The sequence below is a fragment of the Symphalangus syndactylus genome, chromosome 11 (assembly GCF_028878055.3).
Source record: "Symphalangus syndactylus isolate Jambi chromosome 11, NHGRI_mSymSyn1-v2.1_pri, whole genome shotgun sequence".
Taxonomy (NCBI): domain Eukaryota; kingdom Metazoa; phylum Chordata; class Mammalia; order Primates; family Hylobatidae; genus Symphalangus; species Symphalangus syndactylus.
Window position 1 is genome coordinate 54512758 of NC_072433.2, and position 26245 is coordinate 54539002.

The 26245-nt window shown below is 54.4% G+C and overlaps 2 protein-coding genes and 1 long non-coding RNA gene across 8 annotated transcripts; 2 read left to right on the forward strand and 1 right to left on the reverse strand.

Moving 5' to 3' along the window:
- The first annotated feature begins 5318 nt into the window (after nucleotides 1–5318).
- KIF22 (kinesin family member 22) lies at nucleotides 5319–20054 on the forward strand. The gene is made up of 14 exons (XM_055233066.2): nucleotides 5319–5520; nucleotides 11589–11784; nucleotides 13098–13225; nucleotides 13317–13471; nucleotides 13699–13908; nucleotides 13986–14216; nucleotides 14350–14503; nucleotides 14635–14770; nucleotides 17462–17630; nucleotides 18146–18305; nucleotides 18696–18763; nucleotides 19494–19706; nucleotides 19789–19848; nucleotides 19933–20054. Exons 1-14 carry the CDS (start codon nucleotides 5451–5453, stop codon nucleotides 19978–19980), a joined length of 1998 nt encoding a protein of 665 aa, XP_055089041.1. The 5' UTR covers nucleotides 5319–5450; the 3' UTR covers nucleotides 19981–20054.
- On the reverse strand, nucleotides 19119–22900 carry LOC129457670 (uncharacterized). The gene is made up of 2 exons (XR_008649345.1): nucleotides 22652–22900; nucleotides 19119–20216 (listed from the first exon to the last, which is right to left on the reverse strand). It is a non-coding gene; the product is annotated as an uncharacterized lncRNA (long non-coding RNA).
- Nucleotides 20385–25843, forward strand: MAZ (MYC associated zinc finger protein). 6 transcript variants are annotated; one of them, XM_055233068.2, is made up of 7 exons: nucleotides 20385–20850; nucleotides 21479–21565; nucleotides 21648–22498; nucleotides 22900–22963; nucleotides 23241–23412; nucleotides 24208–24431; nucleotides 24747–24884. In XM_055233068.2, the coding sequence occupies exons 1-6, from the start codon at nucleotides 20815–20817 to the stop codon at nucleotides 24408–24410; spliced, it is 1413 nt and encodes a 470-aa protein (XP_055089043.1). In that variant the 5' UTR covers nucleotides 20385–20814; the 3' UTR covers nucleotides 24411–24431; nucleotides 24747–24884. The 6 variants fall into 6 exon arrangements, with proteins under 6 accessions (XP_055089043.1, XP_055089044.1, XP_055089047.1 ...); XM_055233069.2 differs by lacking the exon at nucleotides 24208–24431 and having other exon boundaries at nucleotides 20388–20850; nucleotides 24747–25843; XM_055233072.2 differs by lacking the exon at nucleotides 20385–20850 and having other exon boundaries at nucleotides 21088–21565.
- The last annotated feature ends 402 nt before the right edge of the window (nucleotides 25844–26245 follow it).

The window sequence follows — 26245 nt, forward strand, 5'->3', positions numbered from 1 at the left end:
GGAAAGGGAGCCCAATGCTGGGCGGCGCTCAGCAGCTCACCCAGCGGCCACTGTGGCCAATGTCTCTGCGTCGGGGTTTGTACCGCAGCTCGCGTCCAGTAGTCAATGGCTGCGAGGCCCGTGCGCGCTCCAGCGTCCTGACCAGGGGAACGTTTTCCTTAGGGACCCGGAGGCGAGCGCTGGAGGGAGGGGTGGTTGCTAACGCAACTCTCTGCAGGGCAGACCCACCAGCACCGGCACGCAAACTACGGGCTGGAGCAGTCCAACAGAAACTCTCTCAAAGTCGCTCACGGGTTGCCATTCTAGGTAAGATTTCTGAATAAAACTAATTCTTTAAAAGCCTGAGTTTTTCTTTAGTTGACAGTTTTAATTAACATACTTTTCTCTTTCCTCTTCTGCAGACCCAGCCTCACCATTCCAATTAAGACATCAATTAATCCATGCACAGCAGCTACAAACTGGGAGCTCAGTGCCTGCAGGGAAGGACCCTCTACAGAGAGCTACCTGGGGACTGGGAAGCAGGACCCCAGGCTGAGTCCTGCCTTTTGGTAGTGCCCCGCCCCGGCCAATGCGGCTGTTATATCAAAGTACATAAAGGTGAAGGCAAAGGGTGTCCATGTGGGATAGACTGGCATGGCTTCCTGGCCACCCATGGGGCTCCATTACCTCTTTGAGGACCCCTTCTCCACGAGACCCTCCAGGTCTGGTCCTCTATCATCCAGCCCCCATTCTCTTCTCCATCACTGCTGCTGTGTCCCAGATGACCTTAATTTAATCTTCATATATTTGAAGGACAGAGTCATCGGCCTCACCCACTAATTATTATTTTATTTTATTATTATTTTTTGAGACGGAGTCTCGCTCTGTCACCCAGGCTGGAGTGCAGTGGCGCCAGCTCGGCTCACTGCATGCTCCGCCTCCCAGGTTCACGCCATTCTCCTGCCTCAGCCTCTCCGAGTAGCTGGGACTACAGGTGCCCGCCACCACGCCCGGCTAATTTTTTGTATTTTTAGTAGAGAAGGGGTTTCACTGTGTTAGCCAGGATGGTCTCAATCTCCTGACCTCGTGATTCGCCTGCCTCGGCCTCCCAAAGTGCTGGGATTACAGGCATGAGCCACCGCGCCCAGCCTACATCCACTAATTATTTTTTATGGCACAAACTCTATGTTTTACTTTTGCCCAGGCTGGAGTACAGTAGTGGCATGATCTCTGCTCACCACAACCTAGCCTCCTGGGCTCAAGTGATCCTCCCACCTCAACTTCCCAAGTAGCTGGCAGTACAGGCATGCACCACCACACTTGGCTAATCTTAAAATGTTTTGTAGAGAAGGGGTCTCACTAGGTTGCCCAGACTGGTCTTGGACTTCTAGACCCAAGCTATCCTCCCACCTTAGCCTCCCAAAGTGCTGGGATTACAGGAATGAGCCACTACATCTGACCTCCTTTGCTTCTTTTAAAGACATAGTTTGGAATTTTTTTTTTTTTTTTTTTTTTTTTTTTTTGAGACGGAGTCTCACTCTGTCACCCAGGCTAGAGTGCCGTGGCGCCATCTCAGCTTACTGCAAGCTCTGCCTCCCGGGTTCACGCCATTCTCCTGCCTCAGCCTCCCGAGTAGCTGGGACTACAGGTGCCCGCCCCACGCCTGGCTAATTTTTTGTATTTTTAGTAGAGACGGGGTTTCACCGTGTTAGCCAGGATGGTCTCGATCTCCTGACCCTGTAATCCGCCCATCTCGGCCTCCCAAAGTGCTGGGATTACAGGCGTGAGCCATTGTGAGTGGCCTTTTTTTTTTTTTTTTTTTTTGAGGAGTCTCCAACTGTCACCCAGGCTGGAGTGCAGTGGTGCCATCTCGGCTCACTGCAAGCTCTGCCTCCCGAGTTAACGCCATTCTCCTGCCTCAGCCTCCCGAGTAGCTGGAACTACAGGCACCCACCACCACGCCTGGCTAATTTTTTGTATTTTTAGTAGAGACGGGGTTTCACCGTGTTAGCCAGGATAGCATCGATCTCCTGACCTCGTGATCTGCCTGCCTCAGCCTCCCAAAGTGCTGAGATTACAGGCGTGAGCCACTGCACCCGGCCTGGAAGTTATTTTTTAAAAAATCAATTGTTTCTTTCTCTGTCACCCCAGCTGGAGTGCACAGGCATGATCTCAGCTCACTGCAACCTCCAACTCCTGTGTTCAAGCGATTCTCCTGCCTCAGCCTCCTGAATAGCTGGGATTACATGTGTGCGCCACCACGCTGGGGTAATTTTTGTATTTTTAGTAGAGATGGGGTTTCCAAATGTTGGCAAGGCTAGTCTCAAACTCCTGACTTCAGGTGATCTGCCCGCCTCAGCCTCCCAAAGTGTTGAGATTACAGGCGTGAGCCACCACGCCTGGCCAAACCACTCTAATTTCTACCAGCCAGATGCAGATCCTTAAAACAACCCTAGGAGGTATTTCAACCATTATTCCCTTTTAATATCTGAGGAAATGGAGGCACAAAGAGGCTAAATCTGTGGTCTGGGCGGCCTGGCACCAAGGCCCTGTACCTAAACGATTTATTCAAACATAGAAGCCCTATCTCCTTGATCTATGCTCTTTTCACTATTTCTGGCAGGTTTCTTACCACATATCTGGAGTTGGCAACAAATGTGAAAACTGAACAGGCTTTTCTGATGGGCAAGGAAGACCAAACTGTCAATTGCCAATGTCAGATGTTCTCAAAGTATGGTCCAGAGACTTCTGGGAGTCCCTGAGACACTTTCAGTGGGTCTACAAGTTCAAAACTATTTTCATAATAAAACTAAGATACCAATTGACTTCTCTTGCATTGTTTCTCAAGTATATAGTGGAGTTTTCAAAATACTATATTATATGTGACATCACAACAGCATGAATGCAGAAGCAGATATGAGAATCTAGTTTTTTTGTTTGTCTTTGAGACAAGGTCTCCCTCTGTCACTGAGGCCAGAGTGCAGTGGCACCATCACGGCTCACTGCAGCCTCAAGCTCCTGGGCTTAAGCAATCCTCCCACCTCAGCCTCCCAAGTAGCTGGGAATATAGGTGTATGCCACCACACCTGGCTAATTTTTTTTTTAAGAGACGGAGGTAGGCCGGGCGCAGTGGCTCACGCCTGTAATCCCAGCACTTTGGGAGGCTGAGGCGGGTGGATCACGAGGTGAGGATATCAAGACCATCCTGGCTAACATGGTGAAACCCCGTCTCTACTAAAAATACAAAAAATTAGCCGGGCATGGTGGCGGGTGCCTGTAGTCCCAGCTACTCGGGAGGCTGAGGCAGAAGAGTGGCGTGAACCTGGGAGGTGGCGCTTGCAGTGAGCCGAGATGGCACCACTGCACTCCAGCCTGGGCGACAGAGCAAGACTCCGTCTCAAAAAAAAAAAAAAAAAAAAAGAGAGAGATGGAGGTCTAGGCAGGGCTTGGTAGCTCACGTCTGTAATCCCAGCACTTTGGGAGGCCAAGGCGGATGGATCACCTGAGGTCAGGAGTTCAAGACCAGCCTGGCCAACATGGAGAAACCCCGTCTCTACTAAAAATACAAAATTAGCCATGCACGGTGGTGCATGCCTGTAATCCCAGCTACTCGGGAGGCTGAAGCAGGAGAATTGCTTGAACCCAGGAGGCGGAGGTTACGGTGAGCCGAGATTGTGCCACTGCACTCCAGCCTGAGCAACAGAGAGAGACTATGTCTCAAAAAAAAAAAAAAAAGTGCACACCTCTCTGGTTTTTAGTATGTGTACTACGTTACGCAGCCATCATCACTACTTCATTCCAAAATATTTAACATTTCCATCACCCCCAAAAGAAACTCGTTATATCTATTGCTGTAGTGCCAGTTCCTCAGCCCCTCACCATCCCCTGGCAACCACTACTTAGATGTACTTTTTATGTCTATGGGTTTGTTACTGTAATTTTTAAATTTATTAATGTCACCTTAATTTGGTTTCATTTCACACACAGTATATACGGCCAGGCCCCGTGGTTCACACCTGTAATCCCAGCACTTTGGGAGTCCAAGGCGGGTGGATCACTTGAGGTCAGGAATTCGAGACCAGCCTGGCCAACATGGTAAAACCCTGTCTCCATAAAAATACAAAAATTAGCTGAACGTGGTGGTGCACGCCTGTAATCCCAGCTACTCAGGAGGCTGAGGCAGGAGAATCACTTGAACCCGAGAGGCAGAGGTTGGAGTGAACCGAGATTGAGCCACTGCACTCTAGCCTGGGAGATGGAAGTGAAACCCCGTCTCAAAAACAAAAAAACAAAAACCCTCATATACACAAAATATCTTTGGAGGCCTCATTTTTAAAAACTGTAGTGGGATCCCAAGGCAAAACGTTTCAGAAACACTGATCTAAGATTTGTGTTTTTTGTTTTGAGACGGAGTCTCTGACGCCGTGGCTGGACTGCGGTGGCACCATCTCGGCTCACTGCAACCTACACCTCCCGGGTTCAAGCGATTCTCCTGCCTCAGCCTCCCGAGTAGCTGGGACTACAGGCGCGCCACCACCCCCGGCTAATTTTTGTGTTTTTAGTAGTGACGGGTTTTCGCCATGTTGGCCAGGCTGGTCTCGAGCTCCTCACCTCAGGTAAGCCTCCCGCCTCAGCCTCCCAAAGTGCTGGGATTACAGGACTGAGCCAACGCGCCCGGCCTGTGTTTTGTTTTGTTGTTCAATAGGGTGAAACATAATGCCTAAACCTGGGCCCTACCTACCTGGTGCTCAAAAGTGGAATGACCGTCCCTAGCCAACCTTTCAAAAAGGACAGAGAGCTACTCAACGGACCGCTGTACCCTTAAAGACTGGGAACCTGAACCGTGGGCGACTGGGACTGAATCACAGACTAAGCGTTTTCCACGCTTCGCCGACGTGCTGAGTGCAAAGTTATAAAGACAGGAACATCCAAGCTGCTCTCCTGGGCTGACATGGACGCGAGGGGACCTACAGTGGCCTTGGGCCCAGCAGGCAGCGAGTGCAACGTGACTGCCCACAGTCCAGCCCCTGAGGCCCAGATCTACAGAACCAACCAGACGTGATAGCCCTTTGGCTGGGGCTGCAGTCCCACGATCCACACAACGACCCTGGCTCCGCAGACGCGCCAACCACCCACGGAGGCAAGAAACTGCAGAAAGTGAAGGGCAACGGAGCCCAGTGCCGGGCGGCGCTCAGCAGCTCCCCCAGCGGTGGCCGCCAACAGCTCCGCGTAAGGGTTTGTATCGCAGCGCGCTTCCAGACATCAACCGCTGCGCGGCCCACGCGCGCGCATGCGTCCTGACCAGGGGAACCTTTTCCTGGGGACCCGGAGGCGAGCGCTGGAAGGCGGGATAGTGGCGACCCATACGCAGGAGCTTCCGGCGGCGCGTAGTCGTGATTGGTGGAGCCTGGGAGAGGGGGCGGGGCACCGGGGAATTCGAATGGGAGAGGCGGGCCCAAGGAGGGAGTGGAATGGCCGCGGGGGGCTCTACGCAGCAGAGGCGACGCGAGATGGCGGCAGCTTCAGCGGCGGCGACCTCAGGTACTTGAGCCCGGTCTGGGCAAGGCGGGCACCGACGTCTGGAGCTTAGTGGGAGTCATGTGTCGGAGTGTGGTCCAGGCTTTGCGGGTTGTCGCGGAGAGGCGGCCATGGCGCAGGGGCGGGGAGAGGGGGACGGTGAGAGTGTGGGGTCGCGAGCCGGTCGCCCCGCCTGGCTCCTGCCTTCTTCCTATTTCCTGCTCTCCCCTTGGGTCAGTAGACTCGGGTCTCCGGCCCAGGCTCTTGGCTTGAACCCCGCGCACTTTTCCTTTATGAGCTTCGGTTTCTTCGTCTGTGAAATGGGGTCATGGCCTCATCCCTGGAGATCACCTGAATAAGCAAGAGAAGAGTGGCGGACGCTCTAGCCACGAGGACGAGAAGAAGGGAGCCGGAGGCGTGTTTTGGGAAGGGTTCTGTATGGGACATGGTGTTTGGGTTGCAGAGACATCCCTGAGAGATGCAGGAGGGCAGGCTGAGGATCAGACCCGGCTGCTGCTGGGTTTGAGTTGACAGCGTAAGATGCTCTGCGATTACAGGAAAACGAAATAAAAGACTAAAGTTTCCTTTCACTCTAGCATGGAAGTGAATGCTATTTTAGGGTTGGAAAGGCTGTTAGGACACCCAAAATCTTGTATGTATTTGTTTACATGTGCCTCTCTAACCCGGAGACTTAATCCTGGTTAGTGATGATGGCGTGCGCCATAGTAATTCATTGGAGCCCTCGTTAGCCTCGTGGGGAAACAGACATTTAGGAGAATGCCTAACACATGTAGAGCTCTTGCTATGTGCCAGGCACAGTTGTAGGCATTTTATGGTGGTGAACCATTTATTGACAACACAATGCTATGAGGTTGTTACTATTACTGTCTTTGTTTTACACAGGAAACTGAGGTTAGTTTGTTCAGAGTTAACACAACTAGTAAATATTGGGGCTTGAATTCGCTCTCAAGGAGTATGAGTGTAGAGCCTCTGCTTTTAACCATTATGCCCAAGTATATGCTATCCCTGCTGGCTGAGCACAGTCTCCCTTTACCCTTCCAAGATGCACTGTGTCCAGTGCATGGTAGATATGAAAATGCCTGAATGAATAATGTCCCTTCCTCGAGGAATTTACAGTCTGTTTCAGTAGAGTGTCACATATGCAGATGTAATACGAAACACAATGAGAGATGTGTATAAACTGAGTGTGTGGAATCTGAAGTAAACCCTTGAGTATTCTGGGAGGACTTCATTAAGGGTGTGAGTGATACTTGAGATGGGTTTCAAAGGTTGGATAGGAGTTTGCCAGGCCTTGACTAAGAAGACAAGAACAGCAAGTGTTTTCTTATTTATGATGTAAAAGAGGCCAAAGATGCTCTCTTAGCTCAATTTCCTCATCAATAAAAGGGAGAAGAGTGAATGAAATTTAGGAATTGTGAAAGAAGGGAAAATCAATAATTGCTAGCCTGGTCCAAGCTCAAGGTTGCTTTTATCATGAGAGGGCTAGACTCTTGTGCTGTAAATAATTGTTTACATGTGGCCCTCCCCTCTTCCCTCCTACCCTGGACTGTGAGCTCTGGGGCAGGAAGGGCAGTGAGCCACTTTCATGATGGAAATGAACAAGCCAGTGATTAGTAGTTTATTCACTAAATCTTAATTTTTTCAGCAAATACTTCTTGAGGGCCTACTCTGCGCCAGGTGTTGGGGTTAGAAAGGTGAGCAGGATAAAACTTGTTCTCACAGTTGGCAGTCAGGTGGAGAAAGTGACAAACACGCAATAGTGGGGTGTAACAAATGCTTATGGAGGGGCTAACAAGAGCTGTGGGTGCACCTGATAAAGCCTTAATGTCTACCAGGAAAGGGTTTTTGGCTTTGTTTTTTAAGAGGAATTAAAATGTGTTTACCTCAGTCACTCCAGGGTGGGGTGGGGAGCAGTGCAGATATTCTAGGGAGAGAGATTAACGTAGACAAAAATCCAAAGGTGCAAGAGAACTTGGAGTTTTGTAGGAAGTGAAGGAAATTCATCACGACTGGTAACTTACACTGCAAGGAAGGAAACAGAGGGAATGACTAGAGGGCAGGGAGACAACCTTGCTACCACCAGCAAGGAAGGCTGTAAAGACCATGATCTTGGGCAGAGGTAGTGCAGTGGGAGTGGAGAGAAGTGGACTTGTTCAAGAGAGATTTAAAGAGATAGACTTGACAGATGTTAATGATGAACCAATATGTGAGGTAAGAGACGTTGGAGTTAGACTCCCACTTTTGGGGTTGGTGCCATTCATTTACATCAGAGATCAAAGGAGGAGGCTGCAGAGAGATGGGGAAGGAGGGTTCAGTATAGGACAGGTGGAGTTTAAGAGGAGCCGTCTGCCAGGCTCACACCTGTAATCCCAGCATTTTGAGAGACCAAGGTGGGCGGATCATGAAGTCAAGAGATCGAGACCATCTTGGCCAACATGCTGAAACCCTGTCTCTAAAATTAATCAAAAATTAGCTGGGCGTGGTGGCACGCACCTGTAGTCCCAGCTATTCGGGAGGCTGAGGCAGAAGAATCGCTTGAACCAGGTAGGCGGAGATTGCAGTGAGCCAAGAGCGCCACTGCACTCCAGCCTGGCGACAGAGTGAGATTCTGTCTCAAAAAAAAAAAAAAAAGGAGCCGTCAGGGCAGCCGTTCAGAACGTGGGTCTGCAGTTGAGAGCTCTTGTGCAGAATGTGCAATAGGACTTATCAGCTGTAAGATGTTACTGAAGCCAAGAGGGCGGGTGACCTGCCTGTGAAATGAATCTGAGTGGTCTCAGCTCGGGGCAACTTTGTCCCTCACAGGACATTTGGAGATGTCTGGAGAGATTTTTAGTTGTTACAACTTGAGGGTGAGGGTGGAGAATGCTACTGGCATCTAGTAAGCGTGTGCTAACAGTCTAAATGCACAGGACAGCCCCACAACAGGAATTAGCCAGCCCAAAATGTCAGTAGTGCTGAAGTTGAGAAATGCTGGTCTAGAGAAAGGATAGACGGATCCTAGGATGAGGAGTGAACAGAAAACTAGGTAAGACAACCAGGAAGGTGGGGGGCATGGAAATGAAGGGAAAAGCGTGTTTCCCAAGAGTGTCGCATACTTCTGGGAGGTCCAACAGGATTGAGGCTGAGTATGCCTACTGGATCTAACATTAGGGAAGTCATGGGTGACCCTGCTGAATAGTGAGGGCAGAAGCAAGTTGTGGGGATGGAGGAGCGGGTAGCAAGAGAAAGGGTGTAATAATAACAGCTAAGGACTGAGCAGTTGCTGCCAGGCACTGTGCTAAACATTGTATGTACATTATTACTTTGAATTCTCATATTCTTATGAGATGCAAAGATGAAGGGGCTAAGGAGGCTGAGGAGGATTCAATAAAGCACTTTGGAGTTAGATCTTCATTTGAAGCTGTCACTCACTAGCTGTTGACTCTGGGTCAGTCAGCTAACCCCTCTATACTGAGGTTTCCTCATCTGGAAAATGGGAGATGGACATTAAAAAGCACTTACTGGCCTTTCACCAAATACCAGATAATGTTCTAAGCACTTTTACATGAATCACCTTAATTACTCTCCTAACAACCTAACAAGGAGGTATTTTTATTCCCATTTTGCAGGTAAGGAAATTGAGGCACTGGGATGGAAAATAATTTCCCTAGGTTACTTAGCTAGCTGTAAATGGCAGAGCTGGGATTTCAACCCAGGCCATTTTACCTTGAATAATGAACCTACCTACTATGTGCTAGTCACTGTGCTGCCACTTTATCTGGCACTTATTTTAATTATCTTTTTTTTTTTTTCTGAGACACAGTCTTGCTCTGTCACCCAGGCTGGAGTGCAATGGTGCAATCTCTGCTCACTGCAACCTCCACTTCCCGCATTCAAGCAATTCTTGTGCCTCAGCCTCCCAAGTAGCTGAGATTACAGGCGCCCACCACCATACCTGGCTAATTTTTGTATTTTTAGTAGAGGCAGGGTTTCACCACCAGGCTGGTCTCGAACTTCTGACCTCAGGTGATCTGCCCACCTTGGCCTCCCAAAGTGCTGGGATTACAGGCATGAACCACTGCGCCCGGCCAAATTCTCAAAAAGCCCAAGGCCCACCCCCAACCTTATTTTGCAGACAAGGAAACCAAGGTCCAAGGTCACAAGCTAATAAATGTCAGAGCTGGAATTGAAGTCCAGTTCTGTCTGACCAGAGTCTACACTCTACCTCATCACGGACTTCCCCTTTCCCTTAGATTGATCACTGAGCTTCCTTAAGTGCTTCTACATCGGCCATCTTTCTGTTCTCCCAAAACATCCTGTGAAAGCAGGCAGAGGAAGGTCCTGCACACATTTTTGACAAGTCAGTGCACCTCAGTTTTCCATCTGCACACGTGCATCTGCAGGCTTTTACCTGCTTGCTCCTGACTTTCAGGATTGCCACGAGGAAAAAATGAGAACTAGATGTCTAAGTGCTTTGCTACCATAATGTGAGAAATGGTATTAGTAGCCCCATTTATCAGATGATGGAATGGAGGTTCAATTTTTGAAACAGGCCATCTGCTTATGGGCATGCCTTACTTAGGTGTAAGATTCTTTGTGGGGGTCATCTGTCTGCCTTTTTGTCTTGCTGTTTCTGTTGGCTACATATACCAGCCAGCCTTTTGCCTTCTGTGAGGCCTATGGCTCCTAGCAACCAGCTGCTACCACCAGCAAGGAAGGGAAAGAGCTGCCAGGAGCTTTCTCAGTTGGTACATAATAAGGAAGCAATACAGCATCCTATTAAAAGCAGATTCTTAGAGGGGTAGAGATCTAGGTTTGAATTCCACTGTGAGCTACAGTATGTTATCCTCCAACATAAAATAGAGTAATACTCTCCTTAGGTATTTTCAGCTCATTTAACCCCCACAAAAATAGAGGCCTTTTCTTTTTTTAAGTTTTATCTTCATTGTGTTTTCTGATGATAAAAATAATTCTAAAAAAAAAAAAAAAAGATTTAATCATCTGAAGCAAATTCAGGGTTAAGTTTACATGAGAGAAGAATTGCACGTCGGTGGTTTTTGCAGAACCCACATAATTCCCCATCAAGAGATCATCATCATTAACAGTTTGCTGGGGTGGGTGGGTCTGTGAGTATACATACATCTCAATACATATTAGAAACCCCAGTTAAGAAATGGAGGTACAGGCTGGGCGGGGTGGCTCACGCCTGTAATCCTAGCACTTTGGGAGGCCAAGGCAGGCAGATCACTTGAGGTCAGGAGTTTGAGACCAGCCTGGCCAACATGGTGAAACCCTGTTTCTACTGAAGATACAAAAACTAGCCAGGAGTGGTGTTGGGGACCTGTAATCCCAGCTACTCGAGAGGCTGAGGTGGGAGGATCGCTTGAACTTGGGAGGTGGAGGTTGCAGTGAGCTGAGATCATGCCATTGCACTCCAGCCTGGGTGACAGAGCAAGACTGTCTCAAAAAAAAAAAAAAAACACACACACACACACACACACAGAAAATTCTGGCAGTTCGCTATCTGGTTTAGGTTTTGGTCAGATGTCAACGCTTTTAATCCTTAGAACAACCTTGTGAGGTGCTGGTCTACTTCACCCTTGGCAATTCAAAACATGTCCTGGGCCAGGCATGGTGGCTCCTGCCTATAATTCCAGCACTTTGGGAGGCTGAGGTAGGAGGGTCGCTGGAGCCCAGGAGTTGAAGACTAGCCTGGGTAACCTAGTGAGACTCCATCCCTCTCTCTCTCTTTTTTTTATTTTTTTAAGTGCCCAGCATCACCTGGGAGCTTGTTAGAAATGCAAAATCTTGGGCATCACCCCAGGGAGACTGAGACCAAATCCACTTTTCACAAGATCTTCCAAGTTATTTATGTATACATTATAGTCTGAGAAGCCTGCTATACACCCGCTGGACTTGCTTGTAGAGCAGGGAAGGCACTGAGGCCAAGCTTAGGGGTGTCCACAACATGACCAGGGCAGAATGAGCTTCTCCAACATGAGCTGTGGCCCCTGGCCCACCCAGCAAAGTTGGTCCCTGCTTCTTCTGCTACCACCATACTTCATGTCTAAAAGTGATCTTCTCTCCTCCAGGAGCTGGTCGCTGTCGGCTAAGCAAGATTGGAGCTAGTCGTCGTCCACCTCCAGCTCGCGTAAGGGTGGCTGTGCGACTGCGGCCATTTGTGGATGGAACAGCTGGAGCAAGCGATTCCCCCTGTGTGCGGGGCATGGACAGCTGCTCTCTAGAGATTGCTAACTGGAGGAACCACCAGGAGACTCTCAAATACCAGTAAGGTTCAGGCCACTTCTCTTCCCTCATGCCATCACCTCCCTCTCCTAGGCCTGCCCACGTTATCACTTCCCCAGAGAGTTTCTCCGACCTGCCTCCCCAGGATCCTTGCTCCCTTCTTAGCACTGCTTTGTTCCCTGAGCCTTCACTGTTCACTTAGGAAATGTTGACAGGTGCCCCCATGATGGGCCCTCCCTGGGATACTGTAGGGAGAGATGAGAGGCTGAATCAAACATACGTTACTGTGCACAGAGAGGGAGGAGCAATGAGGGTGAGCAGGTGAGCCCCAAGTAGAGGCTGGGGGACATATGAGGAGGGTTGGGGGAACACAGACCAGCCAGCCAGCGTACCCAAGCTGCAGCTGGGTAGTGTCAGAAGACCACCCAGATTTGGGGACAGAACTCACGAGGGCAGCTACTTTATAATCCTACTGGGGATTTAAAGTTCAAACTCCTTGGCCTGTTTTTCTAGGCAGGGGCTGGCAAACCATGGCCTGCAGGTCAAATCTGATCAGGAGTAAGATTTTCAGTAAATAAAATTTTATCGTTTATTTACATATTGTCTATAGCTGCTTTCTGAGTACAGTGGCAGAGTTGAGTAGTTGTAAAAGGAACACATGGCCCACAAAGCCTAAAATATGTACAATCTGCCTTTTTACAGAAGTTTGCTAGCTCCCATACTAGACTGTTAACAATTTGGGCTTCAGTTTCTTTCCAGCCTCATTCCCTCAACATATACTAAACTCTCTGCTGTGGCCTAAGCTGCAGCTTCTCCACCAGAATGCAGTGAATAGGTGATTAGTGTATGGAGTCTAGTCCAGTCGTAAGCAGCATCCTCTATTTTCCCCATTATGGTGTAAAATACAATGTTCTACACATGTAGCCATTTGAAAAAGATTGGGAAGCCTTGCTTTTGTGCTATTCTTGATTCTCAGAATTTCTTTCTTCGGTCAAAATCTTCCTTCCTTGAGCAGAATCAGTTACTCCTTTGAGAGTGTGTTCTTATCTTCGTTTCCTAAGTCACAGCGAAGAGTGGATATCTATTCTACCAGACTGCAAACTCCAAGAGCAGGGATATCAGATCCATCTCTGTATTCCTAACATCAATAGAGAGATGAGGACGGAGTAGGTGTTAGGTGGATGCTTTTTAAGGTCTTTGTACAAGAAAGGGGATAGAGACGTTCTCTTAAATCCAAGGTCCAGATGAGAGTAGAATCCCTTACCCACCCCCACCCCACTCCACCCCTTACACACACACACACACACACACACACACACACACACACACGCACGCTAATTTGTTTCTTCCTGCAGGTTTGATGCCTTCTATGGGGAGAGGAGTACTCAGCAGGACATCTATGCAGGTTCAGTGCAGCCCATCCTAAGGCACTTGTTGGAAGGGCAGAATGCCAGTGTGCTTGCCTATGGACCCACAGGAGCTGGTGAGGGAGCCAGAAAAGCAGCAGCTATGGGTCAGAAAGGGCTGGGGAAACGGAGAGGAAAACCTCACAGTTTTCTCCACTCTCTTCCCAGGGAAGACGCACACAATGCTGGGCAGCCCAGAGCAACCTGGGGTGATCCCGCGGGCTCTCATGGACCTCCTGCAGCTCACAAGGGAGGAGGGTGCCGAGGGCCGGCCATGGGCCCTTTCTGTCACCATGTCTTACCTAGAGATCTACCAGGAGAAGGTGAGGCCCCTCACTGGTTGGGAGAGGAGCAACAAACGGTCAAAGTAAGACCTGGTTCTAGAACATGAAGCTCTGCTGTAGCAGGGAGGTAAGGTGAGACCTAGAAAGACAGAGACTGGGGTAGCAGATGGTACAACTCTGAGAATAGAACAGAGAAAGGAAACTGATCCCCAGGAAGAAACAGCCTCTCTATGGAGAATTGCCCTTCCCCTTCACTGCTTACACAGGTATTAGACCTCCTGGAGCCTGCATCGGGAGACCTAGTGATCCGAGAAGACTGCCGGGGGAACATCCTGATTCCGGGTCTCACCCAGAAGCCCATCACTAGCTTTGCTGATTTTGAGCGGCACTTCCTGCCAGCCAGTCGAAATCGGACTGTAGGAGCCACCCGGCTCAACCAGCGCTCCTCCCGCAGTCATGCTGTGCTCCTGGTCAAGGTGAGGCCACAGACGGGTGAGGACCTGGGAAGCCCAGGAGCCTGAGCTAAGCATGAGACCTTTGTTCTTACCCCCAGGTGGACCAGCAGGAACGTTTGGCCCCATTTCGCCAGCGAGAGGGAAAACTCTACCTGATTGACTTGGCTGGGTCAGAGGACAACCGGCGCACAGGCAACAAGGGCCTTCGGCTAAAAGAGAGCGGAGCCATCAACACCTCCCTGTTTGTCCTGGGCAAAGTGGTAGATGCACTGAATCAGGGCCTCCCTCGTGTACCTTATCGGGACAGCAAGCTCACTCGCCTATTGCAGGTCAGACCCACCTGTCTCAGGGAAGAAGGGGCTGCAGAAGGAGGTTCTCAGGCCTGCTGTGGGGTGGGGAATAGCAGTTGAGGCATAGGAAGGCTGGGCTTCTGACCCACCCACTGCCTGGTCTCACCCTCAGGACTCTCTGGGTGGCTCAGCCCACAGCATACTTATTGCCAATATTGCCCCTGAGAGACGCTTCTACCTAGACACAGTCTCCGCACTCAACTTTGCTGCCAGGTCCAAGGAGGTGATCAACCGGCCTTTTACCAATGAGAGCCTGCAGCATCATGGTGAGAACTGGGGGAGGCAGGAGTGGAAAGGCTGGGTCTGGAAATTAGGGAGTTTGTTGAAACCACCAAGCATCAGCACAGAGGCTGACCATGCCCAATCCCTCTCTCCGCCCCATCCTCCAATCATCTAGTCTTGGGACCTGTTAAACTGTCTCAGAAAGAATTGCTTGGTCCACCAGAGGCAAAGAGAGCCCGAGGCCCTGAGGAAGAGGAGATCGGGAGCCCTGAGCCCATGGCAGCTCCAGCCTCTGCCTCCCAGAAACTCAGGTGAGCAGTGGGGCCTTGGGTGTATCCCCTTCCTGATGTGTGGCTTGGCAGCAGAGCTGCAATGCCTGTCAGATCCTTGAGCAGAGAGCTGTGATCTTGTTCCTCTCCCATTAAATTCACCCTATGCCAGGTGCGGTGGCTCACTCCTGTAATCCCAGCACTTTGGGAGGCTGAGGTTGGGTGGATCACCTGAGGTCAGGAGTTCGAGACCAGCCTGGCCAACATGGTGAAACCTCATCTCTACTAAAAAATACAAAAAGTAGCCAGGTGTGGTGGCATGTGCCTGTAATCCCAGCTACTCGGGAGGCTGAGGCAGGAGAATCCCTTGAACCCAGGAAGCAGAGGTTGCAGTGACCTGAGATTGCGGCCATTGCACTCCAGCCTGGGCGACACAGCAAGACTCCGTCTCAAAGTAAATAAATAAATTCACCCCCGGCTGGGTGCGGTGGCTCACGCCTGTAATCCCAGCACTTTGGGAGGCCAAGGCGGGCAGATCACCTGAGGTCAGGAGTTCAAGACCAGCCTGGCGAACATGGTGAAACCCTGTCTCTACTAAAAATACAAAAATTAGCCGGGCATGGTAGTGGGCGCCTGTAATCCCAGCTACTCGGGAGGCTTAGGCAGGGAGAATTGCTTGAATCTGGGAGGTGGAGGTTGCAGTGAGCCAAGATCATGCCACTGCACTCCAGCCTAGGTGACAGAGCAAGACTCCATCTCAATAAATAAATAAATTCCCCCCAAATTCTACTCCATGGAATCACTAAAGTCTAAGATCAATCTCTCCTCAGCGCTGCTGCCTTGGGGACCTAAGGAGGCCTCCTCCTGGGGATCCTTTCCATTTTCCAACCCCTTTAGCCCTCAGCAGAACTTCTCACTTTGGGACAGCTGTTTCAAGGATGAGCATTTTTGCTTCTGGTTCAAGGAGTGATCTGGATCAGATCTTTCAGATCCATGAGAGCAAAGCAAAGGAGACTTGGAAGAGCTGTCTTGCTGAGACCACCTGGTGTGTGTGTCAGTGCCCAGCTTCTCCACAACTCTCCGGGGAGCCAGCTGCTGTCCTAACTGCTTCTACCCTCAATCCAGATAAAGCCTCTAAACTAAGTCCTTTGTGTCACCTCCTGCCCCAACTCCGATCACCCCACCTCATGGCCCAGTATGTACTAATCCTCAGGTCATCCCTGTTCAGGGGTCTTGCTTTCTGTGTCTGGCCACTTAGCCCTTGCGCTGTTCCCTCCACCCCCCAAGAGCCAGTTGCAGTTTTAACTTTGCCCTGTTTCTACCCCTAGCCCAAATAAAGCCTGTGAACTACTAAACAGAGGTCACCTGAGGAGGCCAAGGGTTAGTGCCCACTCTGTCCCAGAGGGCTACTGTAGTTAAGGAAGATGCCACACACAAGAAGATGCTTGTGCACTCATGACCCCATCTCTCAGTCTTGTCTTTTCCCAAACCATCTGTCAGCACTCCCCACTGCTGTGTGCACCCAGAAATGTGCACAGGTAAGCTGTCAGACAGGCACTCTGAGTAAGGGGAAGCTCAGAGTTGGGCACATCAAACCCAGCAGACCCAGAGCTTGGGGGCCTTACAGGAGAGAAAGTCAGATGGGAACATCAGTATGTGATACCAGGTGGAGAATTCAGAATCAGGAAGGAGTAGCTGCTGCTGCTGCTGTGAGAGCCAGGAAGAGATGACTTCTAGTGTTTGCCCACATATGTTCTGATCCTGTTTTTCCAAGGCACTAGCATGGAAAGCACAGGAGTGTCCCTGTCCTCCAGGAGCCAGTTCACAGCATAGGAAGGGAGATGCATTGTTAAGCTGGGCGTCATGGGAAAGGTGGCATCAAACTGACCTGGAAAGATCATTGATACAGATGTGAGGAGGTGTGGGGCAAGATTCCAGGCAAAATAAATGAATGTTAGATGTTGCTGACTGGGCGTGGTGGCTCACACCTGTAATCCCAGCACTTTGGGAGGCCAAGGTGGGTGGATCACTTGAGCCCAGGAGTTCAAGACCAGCCTGAGCAACACAGGGAGACCCCATCTCTACAAAAAATAAAAAAATTAGCTGGGCATGGTGGCATGCACCTGTGGACCCAGCTACTCAGGAGGCTGAGGCGGGGGATTGCTTAAGCCCCAGGAGGCCAAGGCTGTAGTGAGCTGTGATCTCAACACTGCACTCCAGCCTGGGTGACAGAGCAAGACCCTGTCTCAAAAAAAAAAAAATAAGCCTTACCATGCTGAGAGTCAGTCAGGACTCTGCTTGAACAGGCCTTCCCTGCTGCCCACAGCAGGGAAGCTTGGCAGCTGAGGTCTTCAGTGGATTTCAAAGCCCTGCTAAAGATGGCATCCTCTGTGATGTTTTCTGCAACTGCTCCTCCAAATGGACAGGCACTGCCCTGGCTGTCACCTTATCATGGTCTCTTGATTTCCTCAGTAGACAGTGCTTCCAGGGCAGGGCAGTGTCTTAGATCTCTCATACCTGACACTCAAGTGTTGGCCTGATTGCCTGGCATCCCTGAGCAGTCACTTCACCTGATGAAGACACTGCACCCAGAGAAACTGGATGCCTAGCAAGTTAACATTAGGTTCTGGAGCTACAGGATATACCAAGTTAAGGTGTGGTGAGGGGAGTCCTGCTGCTGTAGGTGGTGATGAGGGAGGAGGTAGGTGGGGAGCAACTTCTTTTTCTGCTCAGCCCCCTACAGAAGCTAAGCAGCATGGACCCGGCCATGCTGGAGCGCCTCCTGAGCTTGGACCGTCTGCTGGCCTCCCAGGGGAGCCAGGGGGCCCCTCTGTTGAGTACCCCAAAGCGAGAGCGGATGGTGCTAATGAAGACAGTGGAAGAGAAGGACCTAGAGATTGAGGTAGGTGTTTTAGGGATGTGGGAGCTGGGATTCCTGTTGGCGTTGAGAAGCAATCCTTGGATCTTCAGACAGGGAAGGACACTCAGGCTGGACTAGAGTCCAGTTTTCTCCCAACACCGGAAGTTCTCCAGCTTCTGCTTGAATGTCCTGAACGTGGTTGAACTTTGACAAACAATTAAGATCAGATGTGAGGGGGTGAGAAGAAAAAGTTCAAAGTAAAAGCAACAAATGTTAAACATTACATTTCCTAAAGCCCAGCTCAAGTAATTGAGGACTGTGCTTTAAAAGCCTTTCCCTTCAATATTTGCAGAGGCTTGTTCCACCTCTGGGCAGCCCCCTGATCACAGAAAGCCCTTAATTATGTTAGGCTCCACCTGTCTCCTGGTAACCTCCCATTGGTCCTAGCCCTGCCCTCTGGGGGCTCAGAGCCTTGCATACTCACCCTGGTAACCCACTGCCCTTCAGGCTGCCCTGGAGTTGGGTCTGGATCACATCTCCCTGATCCTTTCCAACAGAGGCTTAAGATGAAGCAAAAAGAACTGGAGGCCAAGGTGTTGGCCCAGAAGGCTGAGGAAAAGGAGAACCATTGTCCCACAATGCTCCGGCCCCTTTCACATCGCACAGTCACAGTGGCAAAGCCCCTGCAAAAGGCTGTGGTGATGCCCCTACAGCTAAGTAAGTTTGACTCCAGGGGCTAGCGGGGCCAAGGCAGCTGAGATCCTATAAGGGAGGAAGTGTTAGGAGCAGCTGTCTCCATGTCATTCATGTTCTCCCACCACATACCAGTCCCAGGGAGGGGTGAGGAGGCTCTGAGGCAGTGCAGGGGGTACTCTGCCCTCGGGCGTTTAGTACAGTGGGATGGACAGACAAGTAGAGGATTGAAGATAATCCAAGACTGACTGAAATTCCTTTAAATGCGGGTATAAAAAAGGTCATGTGGAAACACAACAGGTTAACTCTGGGTGGAGGGGAGCTGGGGAATCAGAAATGGAAGAACCAAAGGGCTACCAGGGAGGGTGAAAAGTACCCTTTGCCCTGACTCCAATTCTCAATTCCTACTTTCAGTTCAGGAGCAGGCAGCATCCCCAAATGCCGAGATCCATATCCTGAAGAATAAAGGCCGGAAGAGAAAGGTGAAAGTAGCTGGGGGCTTAGGCTACACCTGGAGCCCAGAAGTAAGGGGGAGTAGGCTCTAGGGGGAGGAGCGTTGCACCTGGGGTTAAACGAACTGGGTGATGGCCGCCAGCTATTAACAGACCTCAACTTGCTTACCCCTGGAATGTGGTGATGGTTGGTTCCTTGCAGGGTATTTAGGGTGGAAGGCAGTGATGTGGATGTACCTCGCACAGCAGATGTTGCACTGTGTAGCCTGGCTTCTGCCCTCTACAAGCTTAAGAGGGAAAACTTAGGGAACTAAGTACTCAAGCATGAAACCACACACACTCATACCCAGAATCGAACACCACTAGAACTACCCAAAAACTGAGATGGTTGGGGGAGTTATCATTTATTCATATTACTTTCTCCCATGTACTTTTGAAAGACAGTTTATTTCCCTTTTAGAGATGAGGGACCAGATTTAAGAGCTTATTTTGTGCTTTACATTCATTAACTCACTTGATCTCCACAGCAACTCCATGAGAAGGGGTGCTAATATTACCACTGGGTACTAAGTAGTACCTCTCTTTCACTAGTTGTATAATGAGAATTAAGAGTGATCTGAGGGCGGGATTTTGGACACACTTGACAGGAGAGGAAGAGGCTGGAGCGCAGGAGGTAGCTGGTGCTGGGCTTCTAGTCTTGGCAGAGGAGTCCAAAGCACTTGGCTGCCCTGCGTGTCACTCATCTCCCTTTGCCTCCCAGCTGGAGTCCCTGGATGCCCTAGAGCCTGAGGAGAAGGCTGAGGACTGCTGGGAGCTACAGATCAGCCCGGAGCTACTGGCTCATGGGCGCCAAAAAATACTGGATCTGCTGAACGAAGGCTCAGCCCGAGATCTCCGCAGTCTTCAGCGCATTGGCCCGAAGAAGGCCCAGCTAATCGTGGGCTGGCGGGAGCTCCACGGCCCCTTCAGCCAGGTAGTAGCCCACTGGACTGGGGAAGGGTGGGGGAGACCGGGTACCCCCGAGACCCTGTCCCCCATCGATCCTGTCCCGCCAGGTGGAGGACCTGGAACGCGTGGAGGGCATAACAGGGAAACAGATGGAGTCCTTCCTTAAGGTGAAGTCACGGCCCTGCCCCTCCTCTGCCTGTCCTGCGCCCCACGCCCCTCTCTAACGTCGCTGTCTCCCTCCTGTGTTGCAGGCAAACATCCTGGGTCTCGCCGCCGGCCAGCGCTGTGGCCCCTCCTGACCATCGTCTACTCACTCCGCCTTTTTAAATCTTTGTATAACCCCGTGTTGTGTAAATACAGTTTTTGCTCCGGTGTTTCCGCCTGATTTTTGGAGCTGCGGGGGCGGGACAGGGGTGTGACCGCCTCGGGGTGGGCCGCGAACAAGGCAGGCGACTTCACTGGGCGCCATCTTCGGTGAACGACTCAGCGCAGGATTGTAAATAAACCGCCGGGGTTGGGCGGAGAGGACGGTGGCCTGCAGGACGCAAAAAGCGGAAGCCGAAGCATGAAGCCTGCGACCGTTAGGCGGGCGCGCGCTCAGGGATTAGCCACGCCCCCGGCGCGCGCTCCCCCATTCTCCCGCTCGGCAACGACAGCGGCCTTATGCGCGTGCGCGCGAAATAACGGCCGCTGGCGGAGGGAGGGGGGGTGGAATCGTTGGAGGGGGGAAGAGGAGAGAAGCCGGCTCGTCTCCCGCGCGCCCACCACCTGCGCCATCGTCAGCCAATCAGCAGCCGTCTCAGGGGTCTCGCGCTCGGGGCGACTCGGGCTGCTGGGTGGCTCCCCCGTCCCTCCTCCCGCCAGAGTCCCTCTCGCGCTTGCCCCTCCCGCTGGCCACGCGCGCGCTCGCGCTAGCGCTCGCGCCCGCTCCAGCCTCTTGTGTGTCCTCGCGCCCCCCGCCCGCCCTCCCCGCGCGCAGTGTGCTCCGCTCCCCCCACCCTCCACCTCCCCCCTCCTGCCCGCCCCGCACACCTCCTCCCCGGGTTCCCCCTCCCCCACCGCCGCCTCCTCCTCCTCCCGCCCCAGGGTGAGCGCGAGCCACCTCCCTCCCTCCCTCCCTCCCTCCCTCCGCCATGGATCCCAGCAACTGGAGCAGCTTCATCTTCCAGGTAACAACCCCCTCCCCCCGCCCCCACCCCCCTGCCCACACCCCCTCCTGCCCGCCCTCCCTCCCGTCCCACCCCCCCCCCCGCGCGCCCGGTGCGCGCGCAGCTGTCCCCCTCCCTCCCTCGCGCCCTCCCCCGCCCTCCCCGAGGCGCCGGCTGGGCGCGCGCGCGGCGGGGGCCGAGGCTGCTCCCTCGCTCCCCCCACCCCGCCCCGCCAGGCTCCAACCGCCGCCGCCGCCGCCGCCGCCGCCGCCCGGGCCCCCGCCCCCGGCCCCGCGGGGCCTCCCGCCCCCACCCAGGGGGCGTCGCCGCCGCCGTCGCCGCGGCGCTCCTCGGCCCGCAAGGCGCCCTCCTTCCCTCCCTCCCTCCCGCCGGCCGGGGTGCGCGGGCGGCGGGGCGGCCCGCGGGCCATGCGTTCGGCGCGGCCCAGCCCGGCCGGCCGGGGGCGGCGCCCCGAGCCCGGGCCCCACGCGGCCCGCGCCCCCGGCCCCCGCTGAGCCCCGGGGGCCCCGCTGCGGCCGAGGCCATGTTCCCGGTGTTTCCTTGCACGCTGCTGGCCCCCCCCTTCCCCGTGCTGGGCCTGGACTCCCGGGGGGTGGGCGGCCTCATGAACTCCTTCCCGCCACCTCAGGGTCACGCCCAGAACCCCCTGCAGGTCGGGGCTGAGCTCCAGTCCCGCTTCTTTGCCTCCCAGGGCTGCGCCCAGAGTCCATTCCAGGTGAGTAGGGCCGGCCGCGGCGGCCCGGGCTGGGGGGGCGCCCGCCCGCACCCGCGGCCCACTCGGCGCCTTCTCTCCGCAGGCCGCGCCGGCGCCCCCGCCCACGCCCCAGGCCCCGGCGGCCGAGCCCCTCCAGGTGGACTTGCTCCCCGTGCTCGCCGCCGCCCAGGAGTCCGCCGCCGCTGCTGCGGCCGCTGCCGCCGCTGCTGCCGCCGTCGCTGCCGCGCCCCCGACCCCTGCCGCCGCCTCCACGGTGGACACAGCGGCCCTGAAGCAGCCTCCGGCGCCCCCTCCGCCACCCCCGCCCGTGTCGGCGCCCGCGGCCGAGGCCGCGCCCCCCGCCTCCGCCGCCACCATCGCCGCGGCGGCGGCCACCGCCGTCGTAGCCCCAACCTCGACGGTCGCCGTGGCCCCGGTCGCGTCTGCCTTGGAGAAGAAGACAAAGAGCAAGGGGCCCTACATCTGCGCCCTGTGCGCCAAGGAGTTCAAGAACGGCTACAATCTCCGGAGGCACGAAGCCATCCACACGGGAGCCAAGGCCGGCCGGGTCCCCTCGGGTGCTATGAAGATGCCAACCATGGTGCCCCTGAGCCTCCTGAGCGTTCCCCAGCTGAGCGGAGCCGGCGGGGGAGGGGGAGAGGCGGGTGCCGGCGGCGGCGCTGCCGCAGTGGCCGCGGGTGGCGTGGTGACCACAACTGCCTCGGGGAAGCGCATCCGGAAGAACCACGCCTGCGAGATGTGCGGCAAGGCCTTCCGCGACGTCTACCACCTGAACCGACACAAGCTGTCGCACTCGGACGAGAAGCCCTACCAGTGCCCGGTGTGCCAGCAGCGCTTCAAGCGCAAGGACCGCATGAGCTACCACGTGCGCTCACATGACGGCGCTGTGCACAAGCCCTACAACTGCTCCCACTGTGGCAAGAGCTTCTCCCGGTGTGCACGGGGCCTCGGCCGCCTGCTAGGCCATGGGGAGGGAGGGACGCGACGGAGGTGGCCTGGCCGTGGCTGGCGGGGAGGGAGGTGGCTGCTGAGGCTGGGGAAGGGGAGCCCCTCCCAGGGCGGAGGGAGGTAGCCTCTCCCGGTTACCAGGGAGCAAGGGGTGGTCCTTTGTCGAGGAGGTGGGCCTTGGGGTTGACGGAAGCTTCGCGTGGGAGGAGGCGGCGGCGGCGGCGGCGGCGGCTGGGCTCCAGGGGAGGGATTTCCTGCTGAAGTGGCGCTGTGACGGCCTGGGCTCCGGGCGGAGGCTCAGGGATCCTCGGAAAGGCCTGTGGTGCAGTTTGGTGGATTTGGGGCGCACCACCTCCGCCCTAACCCCAACCCCAACGTGTCCCCAGGCCGGATCACCTCAACAGTCACGTCAGACAAGTGCACTCAACAGAACGGCCCTTCAAATGTGAGGTAGGAAATCCGCCTCCTCCTGTCCTGGTTTTCATGATTTTGATCCTCATGGTAGCTGTCTGAGTTCAGCCTCTCAGACCCCCTTTTTCTCTCTCTTCTTTTTGGCTTTTCATTCCATTTTCTCATCCCTTCTTCAAGGCCTCATCATGTCACTCCCATTTCCTACAGATCAAAGATCCCCAAGGCTCTGATTCCTTTAACCTCTTGCTCCCCCCTCCCCAGCCCGCCAAGCTTTAACTCTCCTGTGACACCCCCCACGCCCCTCCCCCCTCCCCAGAAATGTGAGGCAGCTTTCGCCACGAAGGATCGGCTGCGGGCGCACACAGTACGACACGAGGAGAAGGTGCCATGTCACGTGTGTGGCAAGATGCTGAGCTCGGCTTATATTTCGGACCACATGAAGGTGCACAGCCAGGGCCCTCACCATGTCTGTGAGCTCTGCAACAAAGGTACATGCCGAGGGCTGCCGGGAGGGCCAGGGGCAGAGGGTGGGTGCCTGGCCAGACGCCCTGCCACGGATACGGGCTAAGGGTGCTGTAGCCAAGAGCTCGTGGCGTCTAGATTCCTCCAAGAGGTCAAGGGAGCAGCGGGGGGACACCTGAATGAACATCGTTAGACTCTAAGAAGTCCTGGTTGGAGGAGATGATCTGCCAGAGAGGTTGAACCTCCTGGTCATGTGTGGGGAGAGCAGGAGTGGAACTTGGTTGCTCTGGGGAAAAAGTAGTCAAGAAAGCCAGTTTTAGGGGTCACAAGGCAAGGTTTCCGCCGCGCAGCCACAAGGTCTTGTCTCCAGCTCCTGGGGCAGGTGGAGTACACGGGCCGGGCTTTACCAGCACGCACCGTGCACGGGTAGCAGAGAAAGCTGCCTTCAGTCAGACTCACCGGTTAAGTGGGTTGAGACCGCGGGGCACGGGAGGGAAGGGGACACAGCCGTCTCTGCTGAGGGTCAACCCTGCAAGTGGCTAGGAGTCAGTGTCCTGTCCTGGGAGAGGTCTCCCGGCCATGGAGAGTGAGCTTTGTAGGTACCAAGGCTGAGAAGCGGGCACCACGCAAGCCAGGCCCCAGGCTCAGGGAGGGGCTGTGCCTACCAGCCCCAGCAGAGCAGTTGGCCCCAGGCTACCAAGGATGCCGTGGGAGGAGGACAGGGCCATCTGAGGAGGGCATCCCCCGCCTAGGAGATCAGCCCCGTCTCTGGGGTCTCCGCCTGGCTGACCCCCGCCCCATCCCAATCCACCCCCCAATAGGCTTCACCACGGCAGCATACCTGCGCATCCACGCGGTGAAGGACCACGGGCTCCAGGCCCCGCGGGCTGACCGCATCCTGTGCAAGCTGTGCAGCGTGCACTGCAAGACCCCTGCCCAGCTGGCCGGCCACATGCAGACCCATCTGGGGGGGGCCGCCCCTCCTGTCCCGGGAGACGCCCCCCAGCCACAGCCCACCTGCTGAGGGGGACCCCGCACCCACCAGGCAAGGCGTGGGGCATGGCTGGGGGGCGGGATGGGGGGTGTGGGGGACAAGGGGGCTCAAAGGGCCCAATAGGGGATCTCAGGAAGGCGAGGGATGCCCATGTACCACTCAGGCTAGGAAGATTTCTGGGCTCAGGGAGGATTCTTGAGGAGAACTGCTCTGTCTGGGTGAGAATGCAGGCTGAGGCCTCTGGGGACCAGATAGGAAGTGAGCAACGGCTGTGTCCCAGGGGAAGCAGGCTGGGAAGGTGTGGGGTGAGGGCAAGGCTCTTGCCATTCAGATCGCACTGTGATCCGTGATGTTTCTCTTGTGCAGGTACTGGTGAGGTTTGTCCAATGGCGGCGGCAGCGGCGGCGGCGGCAGCAGCGGCGGCGGCGGCAGCAGCAGTAGCAGCCCCTCCCACAGCTGTGGGCTCCCTCTCGGGGGCGGAGGGGGTGCCTGTGAGCTCTCAGCCACTTCCCTCCCAACCCTGGTGAGCTCCAAGTTGGTTGCGGGGGAGAGGGGAGAATGGAGTAGAGTCCCTTGGTACAGGCTCCTCTCCCCCCTCTTTTCCCACCAACTCCTATTTCCCCACCAACCAAGGAGCCTCCAGAAGGAAACGAGAAAGAAATGTTTTCTTAGGGGAATTCGCTAGGTTTTAACGATTTGTTTCTCCTGCTCCTCTCTTCTATCAGACCTGACCCCACACAAACCTGTCCCCTCGGTTGTGTTGAAGTCCCCTGGACAGTGGGCAGGGGTGGCAGAGGACACGAGCAGCCACTGCCCGTACTCCCTCTCCTCTCTGTAAGCCCATGCCCTGTCTTCCCAGGGACTTGTGAGCCTCTTCCCTCAACGGTCCTCTTCTCTCCCCCTGCTGTCTGCAGCCCTTCCCCGGGGAGTTGGTGCTTTCTTTTCCTTTTTTTTTTTTTTCCAGGGGGAGGGAGGAGAGGAAGGAGGGGGATCAGAGCTGTCCCAGAGTGGGAAAGCGGTGAGGTTTGAGGAGGGGCAGAAGCAGGGCCGGCAAAGGTTGTACCTTCATAAGGTGGTTGTGGGGGGTTGGGGTCAGGCCCTGAACATCGTCTTACTTGAGAATCTGTCAGGGGAAACAGTCAAGGGGAGCAGAAGGAGGAGCCAGGAGGGCCAGAGGCAGAGAAGAGATGGAGTCTTAGGGGCCAGGGTGAGCGAGGGGTCCAGGGCCTAGAGGTGCTTCCTGGGGGCGGGGGAATGCAGCCAGTGTCCCCCTCCCCTCTTCCACCCCAGTTCCAGCCCTGGTCTTGTCTTCTCATCCCTCTTCCCCACGACAGAAGAAGTTGTGGCCCTGGCCATGTCATCGTTTTCCTGTGACCCCCGCATGTACCCCACTCTCCACCCCTTCCTTTTGCGCGGACCCCATTACAATAAATTTTAAATAAAATTCTGTTTCTGGCTCTGGATTGAATGAATTGCCCTCACTAAGCAACTGCCCCCACCCCGAAGGGTTTCTTCTCGGCTTGGTGTCTGTCAGTCCAGCCTTGCTCTGCCCTGTGCGGCTGTGGGGTTCTGGCTCCGCCCTCCCCAGGGGCAGCCTTACTGGCGGCAGCACAGGCATAGGGCGGGGCCAAGGCTGTGGCTGTGGAGAGCAAGTTCCAGGTCTCTGGGGGAATTCCCAACCCGGACAGGCCCAGAATAGCCCCTGGAGGTTTGAAGAGGCCCCGTCAGAAACCCAAACAGAGCTGCCAGACGGGAATGCCGCCCTCCCCCGTCCGCCCCCATGGCCGCTGCTCAGCCCCCAGCCGCATCCCTCCCCGCGCGCGTCACGGCCCTGAGGCCATGGTGGGTGGATGCGGCTGCGGAAA

Excerpts from the sequence above, each read along its gene's own strand:
- KIF22 (XM_055233066.2), top strand. The coding sequence starts at position 5,451 with ATGGCCGCGGGGGGCTCTACGCAGCAGAGGCGACGCGAGATGGCGGCA. Across the intron at positions 13,909-13,985 it reads ATGCTGTGCTCCTGGTCAAG|GTGGACCAGCAGGAACGTTT; the intron begins GTGAGGCCACAG and ends TCTTACCCCCAG. Across the intron at positions 14,217-14,349 it reads AGCTCACTCGCCTATTGCAG|GACTCTCTGGGTGGCTCAGC; the intron begins GTCAGACCCACC and ends TCTCACCCTCAG.
- MAZ (XM_055233072.2), top strand. The coding sequence starts at position 21,374 with ATGTTCCCGGTGTTTCCTTGCACGCTGCTGGCCCCCCCCTTCCCCGTG. Across the intron at positions 22,499-22,899 it reads TGTGGCAAGAGCTTCTCCCG|GCCGGATCACCTCAACAGTC; the intron begins GTGTGCACGGGG and ends ACGTGTCCCCAG. Across the intron at positions 23,413-24,207 it reads CTGTGAGCTCTGCAACAAAG|GCTTCACCACGGCAGCATAC; the intron begins GTACATGCCGAG and ends ACCCCCCAATAG.